Source organism: Cnephaeus nilssonii (genome assembly GCF_951640355.1).
Source record: "Cnephaeus nilssonii genome assembly, chromosome: 19".
NCBI classification, from domain to species: domain Eukaryota; kingdom Metazoa; phylum Chordata; class Mammalia; order Chiroptera; family Vespertilionidae; genus Cnephaeus; species Cnephaeus nilssonii.
The window spans coordinates 17739747-17752450 of record NC_137090.1 but is presented as its reverse complement, the minus strand read 5'-3'; the positions used below and the strand labels follow the sequence as shown (position 1 = coordinate 17752450).

The window sequence follows — 12704 nt, the reverse complement described above, 5'->3', positions numbered from 1 at the left end:
CTCACCTGCTCCACCATCCCGCCGCAGCCAGTGCCCACTGCCCCCTGGTGGTCAGCGCATGTCATAGCGACCGGTTGTTTGTTTGTTTGGTTGTTCCGGTTGTTCCACCGTTTGGTCTATTTGCATATTAGCCTTTTATTATATAGGATTGTGGTCTCACTAAATAGGATAGCAGTTTTCATCAAATACTTAATTCTTTGTAATAGCACTGTATATCATCCTTGCATTTTGGCTAAAGGCTGTGGAGGTGAGAGAGATGAAATGCAAAGAGAAACAATAAAAGTTAGTTCTTGGCTTCTGAGCTTCCTATGGTTCAGTTTCTACTGATTTTGACGTGATCCAGGACTTTTCTTGGGTAATTTTTGCCTGTATGAAATGTTTCACTTTGTGTGATAACTTTATAATCTAATCTCCGAGTAAGAAACAGTTCTTCAGTATGTATTGAGATCTGTTTCTGGACTTTATATTTTTCTCCTCATCTATCTATATGTTTCTATACCAGAATTACACTGTTTTAACTTTTGAGGTTTTGTAATATTCTAATTTGATACTGTAAAGTCTCCCTTATTACTGTATTTTTTTTTTCCTTTTTCTGTGTGTTTGGGGTGGAGGGAGGGTCATTCTATGTTTTTATTACTTGAAGTTTAAAATTCCTTTTGAACTCTTCCCCCTCCCCCACCAAAAACCACACACATACACACTTTCTTGGGTTTAAATTTGAATTACATAAAATGTATAGCTTAAATTGAGGGACTTGTGTCCTTATAAATATTTTAAACCTCTCATTTAGGGATTCATGCAATCTTCATTATTTTAATTTTTTCCCTCCTTACCTCTCTCTCCCTCTATTTTTTAAATCCCTCTGTGAAATTCTGAAGTGTCTTCATTTCTGGTTAAATTTAGCCTTAGGTTGATTTTTCCTTGTTTTTGGTTATGAATGGGACCCTTTTCCCCCCATTATATTTTTCAATTTTTTTTTTTTATCTTGAGAGACAAATCCTCATTTTTCGTAAGTGGGCATAATTTTACCACGTTAAGAACTTTCACTTAACATAGAACCAGTAATACTGATACTGGTGCAGAGCAAAGCTTTTGCCATTTAAAACATGCTTTGCATGAAGTAGATTAAAAGTGCTTATAACTAATATAAACGGAAAATTATTTTTAAAAATGTCACTATAAAAGTAATTTTTAGAGAGAGGAAGGGAGAGGGAGACAGAGAGAGAAACATTGATGTCAGAGAGCAGCGATCTGCTGCCTCCTGCACACCCTCTGTCCTGGGTGGAGCCCAAAACCCAGGCTCATGCCCTAACCGGGAATTGAACTGGCAACCTTTAGGTGCACAGGACAATGCTCAACCAACTGAACCACACCAGTCAGGGCTAAAAGTCTAGGATTTGTTTATGAAGCTGCAGGGTTGGATGTTGCAGTGATGCTATTGTTGTGACAGCCTTAGATTGAAAATGGAATGCTTGTAAGTCATTCATTTTGATCAGCTTTCAATAACTCAGCATTTACTTCTCATCTTAGAGGTGACATGTATGTCTCTGTGATGTATCTGCCTTGAAATATTTCTTATCTGTATGTTGGTTTTTGAACAAAAGACAATTTTGACCCATCTATTTATTTTCATTTTTTCCTTCAAACAAGTCTAGTTTTGAAATTAGTTGATAGTTTTTATTTCAGTATTGTTATTTAATCACCCCTATTTATTTTCACTTTTTCCTTCAAACAAGTCTAGTTTTGAAATTAGTTGATAGTTTTTATTTCAGTATTGTTATTTAATCACCCCATTCCCAATTCCATTTTATGGAGCAAAGTATTGTACAAAGGTAGCTTGAAGTTTATATTCTTGGCTGATTGACATATTCTTCCTGTTGGGACTTTTTAAGTGGATGGTGACAGCTCATGACTTGGGTGGTATAACCAGGTGGTAATATTGCTGTCTTCTCAGAAGTGTCTTCTCAGAGACATGGCTAACATATGGCATCTAATTCACATAACAGAGACAGTGATCAACAAATTAATAAATTAGACCTATACTCATGCTTAAATTGTCAAAGCTAATCATTTAAATGAGGTGTTCTGTTTTAATTAAAGTTTCTGGCACCATAGTTAATGAGACTTGGAATTTTCACTAGAGCATTTAGCTCTTCCTTAGATTAATTTTGATAGTATAATTGTAAATAGAGCCCTAATTCATTAGGTTGCTAACCTTTCCCCCAGTTATTTATTTATACATACACATGTGAAATAGCTTGCTAACCTCAGATATTAGAGATATACCTTATAAGACAGTGATAAGAAAATTATGAATTTTACTTCAACTGACAACCATCTTCAACACTAGAAATTTATACATGAATTTAGTCATTTAGTTTTTCCTTCTTAAATGGCTTTTGAAATTTTAGCATATTTTGATATTTAGAAAAAGATATTAGCAGTGGACTTAGAAAATAATGATCATGCAATGTAATGATTTCACAGTTTAACATAAAGAAATCACACAAATGTATATGGAGTTGAACCCAGAGTAAGGATCTCTGACAGAGTAGGATGAGCCTTTAAGCAATAAATAATGAAATTATTTAAGACCCAACGATTCTAAATTAGACCCTAGTGTCAGGTTGCCATCTTTAATAGGGTTGGCATCTATATGTAGAAAGAATAGTCTCTTTAGGAGAAAATTGAGAACTGGGCAAAATAACAGGGAACAAAAAATGGCTAAGAAATAAGAAAGAAGAGGAAAAAAGTATAGCTTATATATTTAAACAGCCTAGGGGCCCATAAGACTGAAGTGTAGGTAGAAATATAAAGGGTATTCTCAGCCAGAAATTTTTTTTTTTTCCCCCAGAATAGGGATCTTCCTCTAAAATTTTTGTTTTGGGGCCCTTGTCTTTCAGTGTACTTCATAGAAATTTCCCTCTGTGGGGGAAAAAAATCTAAAATTTTAAAATCATGAGTCCAGAATGCATTTTATTATAGTCAATTAGCATGCTCTGTAGTTTTTTGAATTTAAATAAATAGGCTTATATGTCATAACACTTGAATTATTTTAACAAATACGTCAAATTGTTGATCATCATTAAAGTTGGTGATAGTTTATGTTTGGATATATTTTTTAAAAATATATTTTTATTGATTTCAGAGAGGAAGGGAGAGGGAGAGAGAGATCGAAACATCAATGATGAGAGAGGATCATTGGTTGGCTGCTTCCTGCATGCCCCACACTGAAGATCAAACCGGTCATGTACCCTAACGGGGAATCGAACTGTGACCTCCTGGTTCATAGGTCGATGCTCAACCACTGAGCCGGGCTGTTTGGATATTTTAATGATAAAAAGTTAAAATACTCATTGACAGAAGTTTTCATTTATTGAAGACTTTACAAACTAGAACTTTGGAACAGGCTAGGCCTTGAGGATAATTTATCTAAGTCCTCTTTGTTAAAGAAAACTGAGGCACTAAGATGTTAGAAGGATATTAGTAGCTTAAGCAGTTACTAATTAAGTGGAGCTGAGACTCCTGACTTCCAGTCCTATGTTGTTCAGATCTTTATGTCAGGAGTAAGGTTCACTGCTGGAAAATGAGAAATGATTGCCATTACATAAAGCAGATGTGGGGAAAGCCATATTATGTTCTTGGGACCAAATAATTAAATGTTCAGTTGTATGAAGTTCTCTGTTTTGGGGTTGGGGGGTGGTGATGGAGAAGAGAGGGAGATGGTTCATTTTAGGATTCTTGATTCTTAAAAGCTAGCCAATTCTAGCTTCTAAATTATTTGACTGCTCAGATGATTAACATGGAGACCTCAAATTCGAGAAAATTAGCGTTAATATACTTTATTTATAAATGTCCTTTAAGAATAAAACAAAAATTCTCAGGTATTACCATGTTTTTTAAAGCTGGAAAATTGATTTGTGATAATTATGATTCTCAGAGAGAACACAAATAATTATGAGTTAAAGGGAAACATCTATGAACTTTTATTTTCTACTCAAACTGGCATTTTTTCATTATAAGAGGTGTTGTGGTCTATAATTGATAACTTGACTGTTTCATATTCAGGAAGAGTAAACAAGATAGATTCAAAGTAGTTCAAAATGTCACAGCAGTGAATCTGACAGTTCTCTCTTGGTTGTAATATTGCATTCATTCTAGTATCTCCTTCAATACCTTGTGTTTTGGATGTAGGAAAATAATATTGGGTTAACACTATTTGCAAGTTGTAAGCACTCTTGCTTGTGAGATACTTCAGTGAAGAGCCTTATGCAAAAACAAAGAGCTTTTGTTTATGTGATATTTAAAAATCTATGAATAGTTTATATACAAGCTATTGACATTTAAAACTGAGAATTTAAAAATAATTAATTTATTTTAACATTATAATAATAAACCTAATACTTATTAACATAATATTTTAATGAAAATAACTGTATTTTCCAAAACAAAAATATCTCTTGAGAAGTGCCATTTTTCACAGTTTTGCAAATATATTTCAATATGTCATTTTGATTGACGTATATAAAGAAAATTTCCATCATATAGGTATGTACTTAAAAGGAAATCTTAAAACTTTTTCAGATAATTCTTCTTTGATACTACACCAAAAATCAGCAGTTGGTAAAAGATTAGTTGCAATATGAAATTGAAAATTCCCCTGCAGTGGCCTTGGTCACAGCAAAATCCTGCATGAGCCAAAACTCTAAAGGAGGCGGGGAGGACCATCTTTGTTTGGTGGAACTGTGGGCAAAGCCTCTTTGCCTTTTTTTTTTTTTTTTCCATTAATCCTCACCTGAGGATATTTTTTCATTGATTTTTTTTTTTTTTTTTTTTTTTTTAGAGAGTAGAAGGGATGGGGAGAGACAGAAAGAGAGAAACATTGATGTGAGAAAGACACATCCGATTGGTTGCCCTCCTGCACGTGCTCCAACCTAGGCAGGGATCAAGTCTGCAACTGAGGTGCATGCCCTTGACCAGAATTGAACCCAGGACCCTTCAGTCTGTAGGCCAACATTCAATCCACTGAGCCAAATCGGCTAAGGCCTCTTTGCCCTTTTTATTTCTCTGTCCTCATGCCCCTCCAAACATGTAAAGAAGAAATGCCACCAACACAATCTCTTCCAGAGAATGGAAGAAAAGAGAACTTCTCAGCTTACTATACATGGTCAGCATTACTCTGATACCAAAATTAGAAAGAGACAGCACAAAAAAGAGAAACTACAGACTGATATCTGTGAACATTGATACAGATAACCTCAACAAAACATGAGCAAGTTGAATTCAGCAGTATATACAAAACAATACACCATGCTCATGTCGAGGATTAGTCCTTGAATGCAAGGCTAGGTCAATATTTGAAAGTAAACCAGTGTAATCCTCTGTACTAACAGTCTAAATAGAAAAACCACATGATTATACCAATAGATAACAACAGCAGCAACAAAAAGCCCACACACATTTGACAAAACACAACATCCACTCATAAAATCTCTTGGAAAATTAGAAATAGAAGGGAAATTCCCTAACCTGTTAAAGGTTACCTATAAAAATTTTACAGCAACTATCATACTGAATGATAGAGACTGAATGCTTTCTTTCTAAGATTAGGAGCAAGGTAAGATGTCCACTTTCAACACTCATATTCAACATTATACTGGAGTCTTAGCCAGTGCAGTATGGCAAAAAAAAAGAAAAAAAGAAAAAAAAGAAAAGGCATAGAGATTGGTAAGGAAGAAATAAAATTGACTCTGTTCACAGATAACATTATTGTCAATGTAGAAAAACCCAAGGAATCTACCCAGAAAACTACCAACAAAAATCCTATGATTAATGTGAATTTAGCAAGCTTTCAGAATAAAGGGTCAACACAGACAAATCAATCTCATTTCTGTAATTTGCATTGTACAATTAGAAACCCAAATGTGAAAGCCAGTACCATTACAATAACTCAGAAAAACTAAATACTCAGGTATAAATCTATCAAAGCTTGTATAGGCTTTGTATGCTGAAAACTACAAAACTGCTGAAATGTAATTTATTTGGTGTATAAATCATTTTGTTCAGTTGTCAACAAGATTTCTCTGCCTATTCTCAAATTTCCTTGGAGGACAGATTAGAGAGTAGCAAATCATATTTTTATGCATTTACCTTCATCTATGTTGTATGAAATAGTGTAACAGTAGGCTTTTATATATACATATAAAATCTTCAATTTTATCTATCTAATTTGAAGAACATAAAAATAATTTCAAGTTTTGGTTGTTTTTCCAACATAAAGGATCAGTCGTATTCATCATGTGATTTGGAATTGAATTTCATATTTCATTACACATTCATCTTTGTCAGTGGCTGCTTAGGATCTGTTATAAACATGTGAAGTCCTGCTGTGCCTGTCAGCTGTGTGATTTTTTTCCTTTTAATTTCAGTTTGGAAGCCACAGATGATACATATTTTCTAAAAAGTTTAATTGAATATTGTCTCTCTTTATATCAACCTTCTATTGCTTTTTGATTTTTAGTTTTCCTCACTTAAGCTTTGTGGTTTGTGGACCTATTCATTGCCAAAAGGTGTTTGTTTATGCTGCTGGTGTATATATGTTAAGTATTTAATGAAAAAGGGCTTACAAAATTAACACCTGAAATTCACATTTAGTGTTGTGTATCAGCAGGGGATTTGATTAGTGTTGTGTATCAGCAGGGGATTTGATTTATTATAACCTGTTCCTTCTGAGTCCAGAGCTGACATTAGTTTTATGCTTAAGTATTCACACACAAAGACTTTAGAATGTGATCCCCTGCAGACTGTGACTGGGCTAAACACTCAGGGCCTGGTAATAAAAAGAAGCACTTCATTTAGATTCAACGAGCTAATCATCTTCATAACAAAGATTGATAAGAAAAGACATACTGCACAAGCTATTAGGATCAGTCATCCAGGGATTGCCTTGCCATAGAGAATACAAAGCAGTTTAGAAAGGTTGGTTATTCTACTCAATACCTGACTGTAATGACCTTTGAGAAGAAATTTCAAATGTGCTGATTATTTAGGATGGATCATCTTCTAGAAAATTAGGATTAAATTCAGACTGAACTTGACAGTTGGAAGAAAAATTGCCTTTAACCCTTTGCACTCGCTTGCTTTTTTCTCGATTCCTTTATTCTAATGCTAACAGTGTCGAGTCACACTCGACATCCGAGTGCAAAAGCTTAAAGCAGAGTAAACTTAAAGATGAATTTAGATATTACTCTTAGATATAGAACAACAATCCTACCTAATAATAGACAAATATGCAAATTGACCGCACCTTCACTACGCTCAAGCCAGCCCACCAGCCAAGCCACACCCACCAACCAATCAGGATGCGTATGCAAATTACCCCAACCAAGATGGTGGTTAATTTGCATATCAAGACAGCGTAGAAAGAAGCGAAGAGCTGCAGAAGGGAGCAAAGCTGCGGAGAAGCAAGCAAGCCGGGGGGAGGAGAATGGAGGAGCGGAGGCGGGGGAGAAGGAAGGAGAGCAGGCGGGCTGGTGGAGAAGGGAGGAGCGGAGGCGGGGTCAGGGGAGAAGGAAGGAGAGCGGCGGGCTGGCGGAGAAGGGAGAAAAGCAGGCGGGCTGGCAGAGAAGGCAGGGCGGGGGAGAAGGGAGGAGAGCAGGCGGGGCGGGGTAGAGTGCAGCAGGAAACCCTATTGCAGGATTCTTCCTGCAACGGGAACGCTAGTTAAAATATATGAGAGAAAGAATTAACTAGATGGAAGTATTATCTCTCACCTTTCTCATCCAGTAGCTAAGACTTCAGAAATGTGGAAACCACCTGGGCATTCATCATTTAATAGCTAGAGAAATGCTCTCCTTCTACCCTTTCCTGCCTTTCTGCACACGGGCAGCCAGTCCAGACCATGCCCTTGCCTGGTTTACACTCTGGTGGTTCTGTCTGTGGCGGCCCTACCCTCATAGTGCCTACACCACCAGTTTTCCCATTTAACTGGCCTAACAATACCTGCTTGTGCTTAGATTCCCAAAAAGCATCCTGCTATGACTGTACCAATTCAACTCTCTCCTTTGTAATCTAACCTCCAGTGCCTGATTTTTAATTATTGCTAGCAACAATGGTGAAGAAAAGATTCCTCAGAATCCTAGTGACCACAAACTGAACAGCAATTTTATTATTATTGGGGAGCGAGAGGGGGCAATAAAAACTAATCCCAATCTGTCATTTAAGATCTAACATGGAATCTTATCTTTACATGTTACATTAAAACAATTATATAACAGCAAGCCCATCCTGTGTGCCAGGAACAGTTCTAAATGCTATGCATGCTGAACTCATTTTAATTTTCACAATAATCCTAAGAGGTAGATACTGTGGATAATGAAGCTACGTTTACAGATGAAGTTCCCAGGAGGTTAAGTCAGTTGCCCAGGATGACACTGCTCATAGAAGACAGAATATTTTTGAGATTTTCTACTTAATACAGTGAGATTGCTGTGCACCTAAGGAAGGGGGGAGGGTATAAGTCCCACTGATTGATGAACTATTCTTTTCTTTGTGTAGTATGAACCCAGAGGACCTGGTCGGCCCTTGTACCAAAGAAGAATCTCCTCTAGCTCAGTCCAACCGTGTTCTGAAGAAGGAAGCACTCCTCAAGATAGCCTTGCTCAGTGTAAAGAGCTTCAGGACCACAATCACCAATCCTCTTTCAACTTTTTATCTCCGGAGTCCTGGGTAAATGCCACCTCATCTACTCCCTATCAGAACATTCCGTGCAATGGATCCAGCAGGGCAGCCCAGCCCAGAGAATTGATAGGTAAGACAGAGTTGGCGTGCTGCTAAAACTGTGGTTGTTTATGGAGTTTTCTTCTTCCATCTCCCCCGTTTGCATTATTAACTTTGAACAATATTTAGTGGTCATAGCTCATAGGTAGCCTCAGGCACACATTAATTTAGGGCCATATTGATTCCATATTTATGGTCTGGAAGGTAAGTGGATCAATATTTATGGGGAACTGATCATTTTGATCTGTGAACAAATGAAAGAGGTAATAGAACTTAAAATGTATTTCTAAATACTAGATAGACTCACCTTTGCTTGGGAGATGTTTGTTTTCTGTTTTTTGTGTGTATTTTTTTTTTTGGGGGGGGGGGCGTTTCTTCAGAGTGGGGGATGGTAGAATTGGTTAGGTCAATATCAGTTTTCAAGGATTTATTCTCAATAAAGTTTGAGACATGGTAGTTTGGCCATGAGAGAAATCAGTAAAGTCTAACATTTTGAGATTTAGAAATCCTTTTTTTTTTTTCTTATATTCTAATGAACTGAGAAATCCAAGGCTAAAGAGTTAAAAACAAAAGCATAGAAAGGCATTGGAATGGGTAAGGCTCTAAACTTGTATGGTGGGCTGTCTACAGTCTTCCTCTTTAGCCTTGAACATGAATGTACTTTTATCTTCCTTTCGTTCCTTCTTTTTGTGTGTGTATTTTGAATGTAAAGAAATGAATGCTACTATTTGCATTCTATAATCTATAGCCTTCTGTTTGTAGGCTGTCAACACCGATCTTTAGGAACAAGTCTGTGATCTTTGGTGAATTTCTGCCTTGGTAGCAACCTTTGTATTTGAAATTAATTTTGTTCATCTTTAGAATGTGCACCCATTGTTTCTGTAACTGACCCATTTTTGAGTGTGTGCCATGCAAGCATATTTTTAGAACTATAGACATGGTAGGGCACAAAGCAGTAAGAAGATTTTGGTTTTGTTTCCTGGCAAGACATTGTCATTTTAATCTTTAAACATTCATTAGTACCTACCATGTGTAAGCTATATTTTGCCTGGGTTGCCTTTTCATTTTAAAGGTCGAACGTAAATACACTCCTATTATCACATTTTAATTTTCCGAGAAACATCTAAATTACAAACCAGTGATGGAAATTTGTTACTTTTTCCTTGATTTGTTTATAATAATTTTTTTTAAAGACAACATCATTTCGATCTTTTTTCCACTTAAATTTTAGGATAGCTGTTGGCCAAAATCAATAAAAATTTAACCTGAGCTGATAAGGTAGAAAGTTCCTGAACAAATGCCCAAAATGCATGTCATTCCTGGTATCTTTTACACAAATATAAAATTACTAGAGGCCTCAGCCCAGCCTGCACCCTCTCCAATCTGGGACCCCTTGAGGGATGCCCGACCACCTGTTTAGGCCCGATCCACCAGGATCAGGCCTAAATGGGTGGTCGGACATCCCTCTCACAATCCAGGACTTCTGGCTCCCAACCGCTCACCTGCCTCTGCCTGATTGCCCCTAACTGCTTCTGCCTGCCAGCCTGATCACCCCCTAACCACTCCCCTGCCAGCCTGATCGATGCCTAACTGCTCCCCTGCCAGCCCGATTGCCCCTAACTGCCCTCCCCTGCCGGCCTGGTCACCCCCAGCTGCCCTCCCCTGCTGGCCTGGTCCCCCCAAATTGCTCTCCCCTGCAGGCTTGGGTCCCCCCCAACTGTCCTCCCCTGCAGGCCCGGTACCCCCCCAACTGCCCTCCCCTGAAGGCCTGGGTCCCCCCCAACTGTCCTCCCCTGCAGGCCTGGTTCCCTCCCCAACTGCCCTCCCCTGCAGGCCTGGTCCACCCCAATTGCCCTCCCCTGCTGTCCTGGTCTCCCCCAACTGCCCTCCCCTGCAGGCCTGGTCCCCCCCAACTGCCCTCCCCTGCAGGCCTGGTCCCCCCCAACTGCCCTACTGTGCAGGCCTGGTCCCCCCCAAAAGCCCTCCCCTGCAGGCCTGGGTTCCCCTCAACTGCCCTCCCTTGCTGGCCTGGTCTCCCCCAACTGCCCTCCTCTGCTGGCCTGGTCACCCCCAACTGCCCTCTTCTGCTGGCCTGGTCACCCCTAACTGCCCACAACTGCCCTCCCCTGCAGGCCATCTTGTGGTGGCCATATTGTGTCCACATGGGGGCAGCCATCTTGTGTCTTGGAGTAATGGTCAATTTGCATATTACTCTTTTATTAGATAGGATTTTCTTCATTGCTAGGAGACAAATTGTACTGTTCTTTAGTTGAAAGTAACAGTTAAGTATGTAAAAATTAATTCAAAATCACTAACATCCTGAGGCACAACTTGTTTATCAGCAGGTATGTATATAGATACGTACATATTTATTTTCAGAGGAATGTAGCAGTTGCCAGTGGTGAATCAACAGGAAAATAGTTTCTCCACAGTTGTAAGCCTGAGAGCAGAGACCATGCCTGTGACCTTTTTGAACTTTGGATTTCCCACTTTGGTGCTGATCACATTTCAGGCTCTTTCAATGTCTGCTGATAAGGAGATAAAGAAAATAGATCCTGTGCAGTGAGGGGCTGATCCCATGCCCTGCAGGGCCTTTACACATGGGCATGGTGGTTCCCCAGGCAGGTGAGGTCGCCTCTCTAACACGATGTGTTTGGGTTCTATTCACTTACCTTGGTAATGAGATATACTTTATCAGACATTTAAAGGATAGTTTCTCTTATCTGGAGTTAAATATATAAATTAATAGAAGTTTTGAATTCAGTTAGATATAACAGCATAGACATTAGGTTAAACAGCCTCTAAAATATTATTTTGTAGGTATTTATTATAAACTGATTATATTGTCATGAAAATGAGAACATGGTTAAAAATAAATCTTAGTAAATAAAAACAGTAAGTTCTTTAACAGCCAATTAAATGTTTGCTTTATGTACTATGGTAGGCAGTACTGTCCACTTTAATATTGAAATGTTGGACAGATGCTCTTAAAAGCAGTTGTTTCACTTACAAAATCAGTGACATTTAGGTGGAAATGTTCTAGAAGGATGTTAAGTGGTTTAAAATAATTTTGAACAATTTTATGAATTTTTAAAATACACTATGAAATTAGCATATTGAGTCAATGAATTATTAAGACTAAAAAATGAAATATTTTCACCTTAACCTCCCAATCCACAAATAGATAATAAACATGCGGGAAATGTCCATAAACACCAGTAATCAAAGGTATGCAAATCAGCTACAACAAGATTATTTCTTTATAAAATAGGTTAATGTTAAAAAAGTAATAACACCACTGTGGTGATTGAGTAGGGAGATGTGTAAACGTTGGTTGAGTGTCTTCTTGCAGGGAAGTTTGACCATAGTTATGAAAACCTTTCATTGTGTGTATACCATATTATCCAGCTATTATACTTCTAGGGATTTATCCTAAGGAAACAGTTGTGAATATTAATAAATGTTTATTTCCAATAACATTTATCACAGTGTATGACAGTGAAATATTGCTTATAATCCAAATTTCTAAAAATGAGAGGTTACTTAAAATATATCTACATTATATATTGCCCTTAGGAAAAAAATACACCAACAAATTAAGGCTTATCTCTGGTATTTGGGAATATGAATGACTGACTTTTTCTTCTTTGGCCTTTTGTGTAATTTCCAAGTATTCTTCAGTGAATATGTATATGATTATAATTTAATATAATATTAGTTAAAATCTTAAAAGATTGAAAACCAGAGCAGTGTTTGGAAACAAGTTATGATTTAGTGGGCAGTAAAATTAGGAGGAGTCAAGTCAAATTTTAAAGGACCTTGAAAGTCAGGCAGATTATAGGAAACGTGAACTGAAGTTTATAGCGGTTTCTCTTTATGCCATGGTTACTTATGTATTGCAAGAAAAGGTAGCATTTGTAAGCAAT

At 37.6% G+C, this 12704-nt stretch overlaps 1 protein-coding gene across 2 annotated transcripts in view; it reads left to right on the top strand.

Annotated features, from left to right (window-relative positions):
- Positions 1-12704, top strand: part of HELZ (helicase with zinc finger) — a 132068-nt gene that overhangs the window by 111216 nt on the left and 8148 nt on the right. For both annotated transcript variants that reach the window (XM_079796864.1, XM_079796865.1), the window contains exon 32: positions 8557-8809. In XM_079796864.1, the coding sequence (XP_079652990.1) occupies positions 8557-8809 (253 nt within the window). The remainder of the gene's footprint in view (positions 1-8556; positions 8810-12704) is intronic.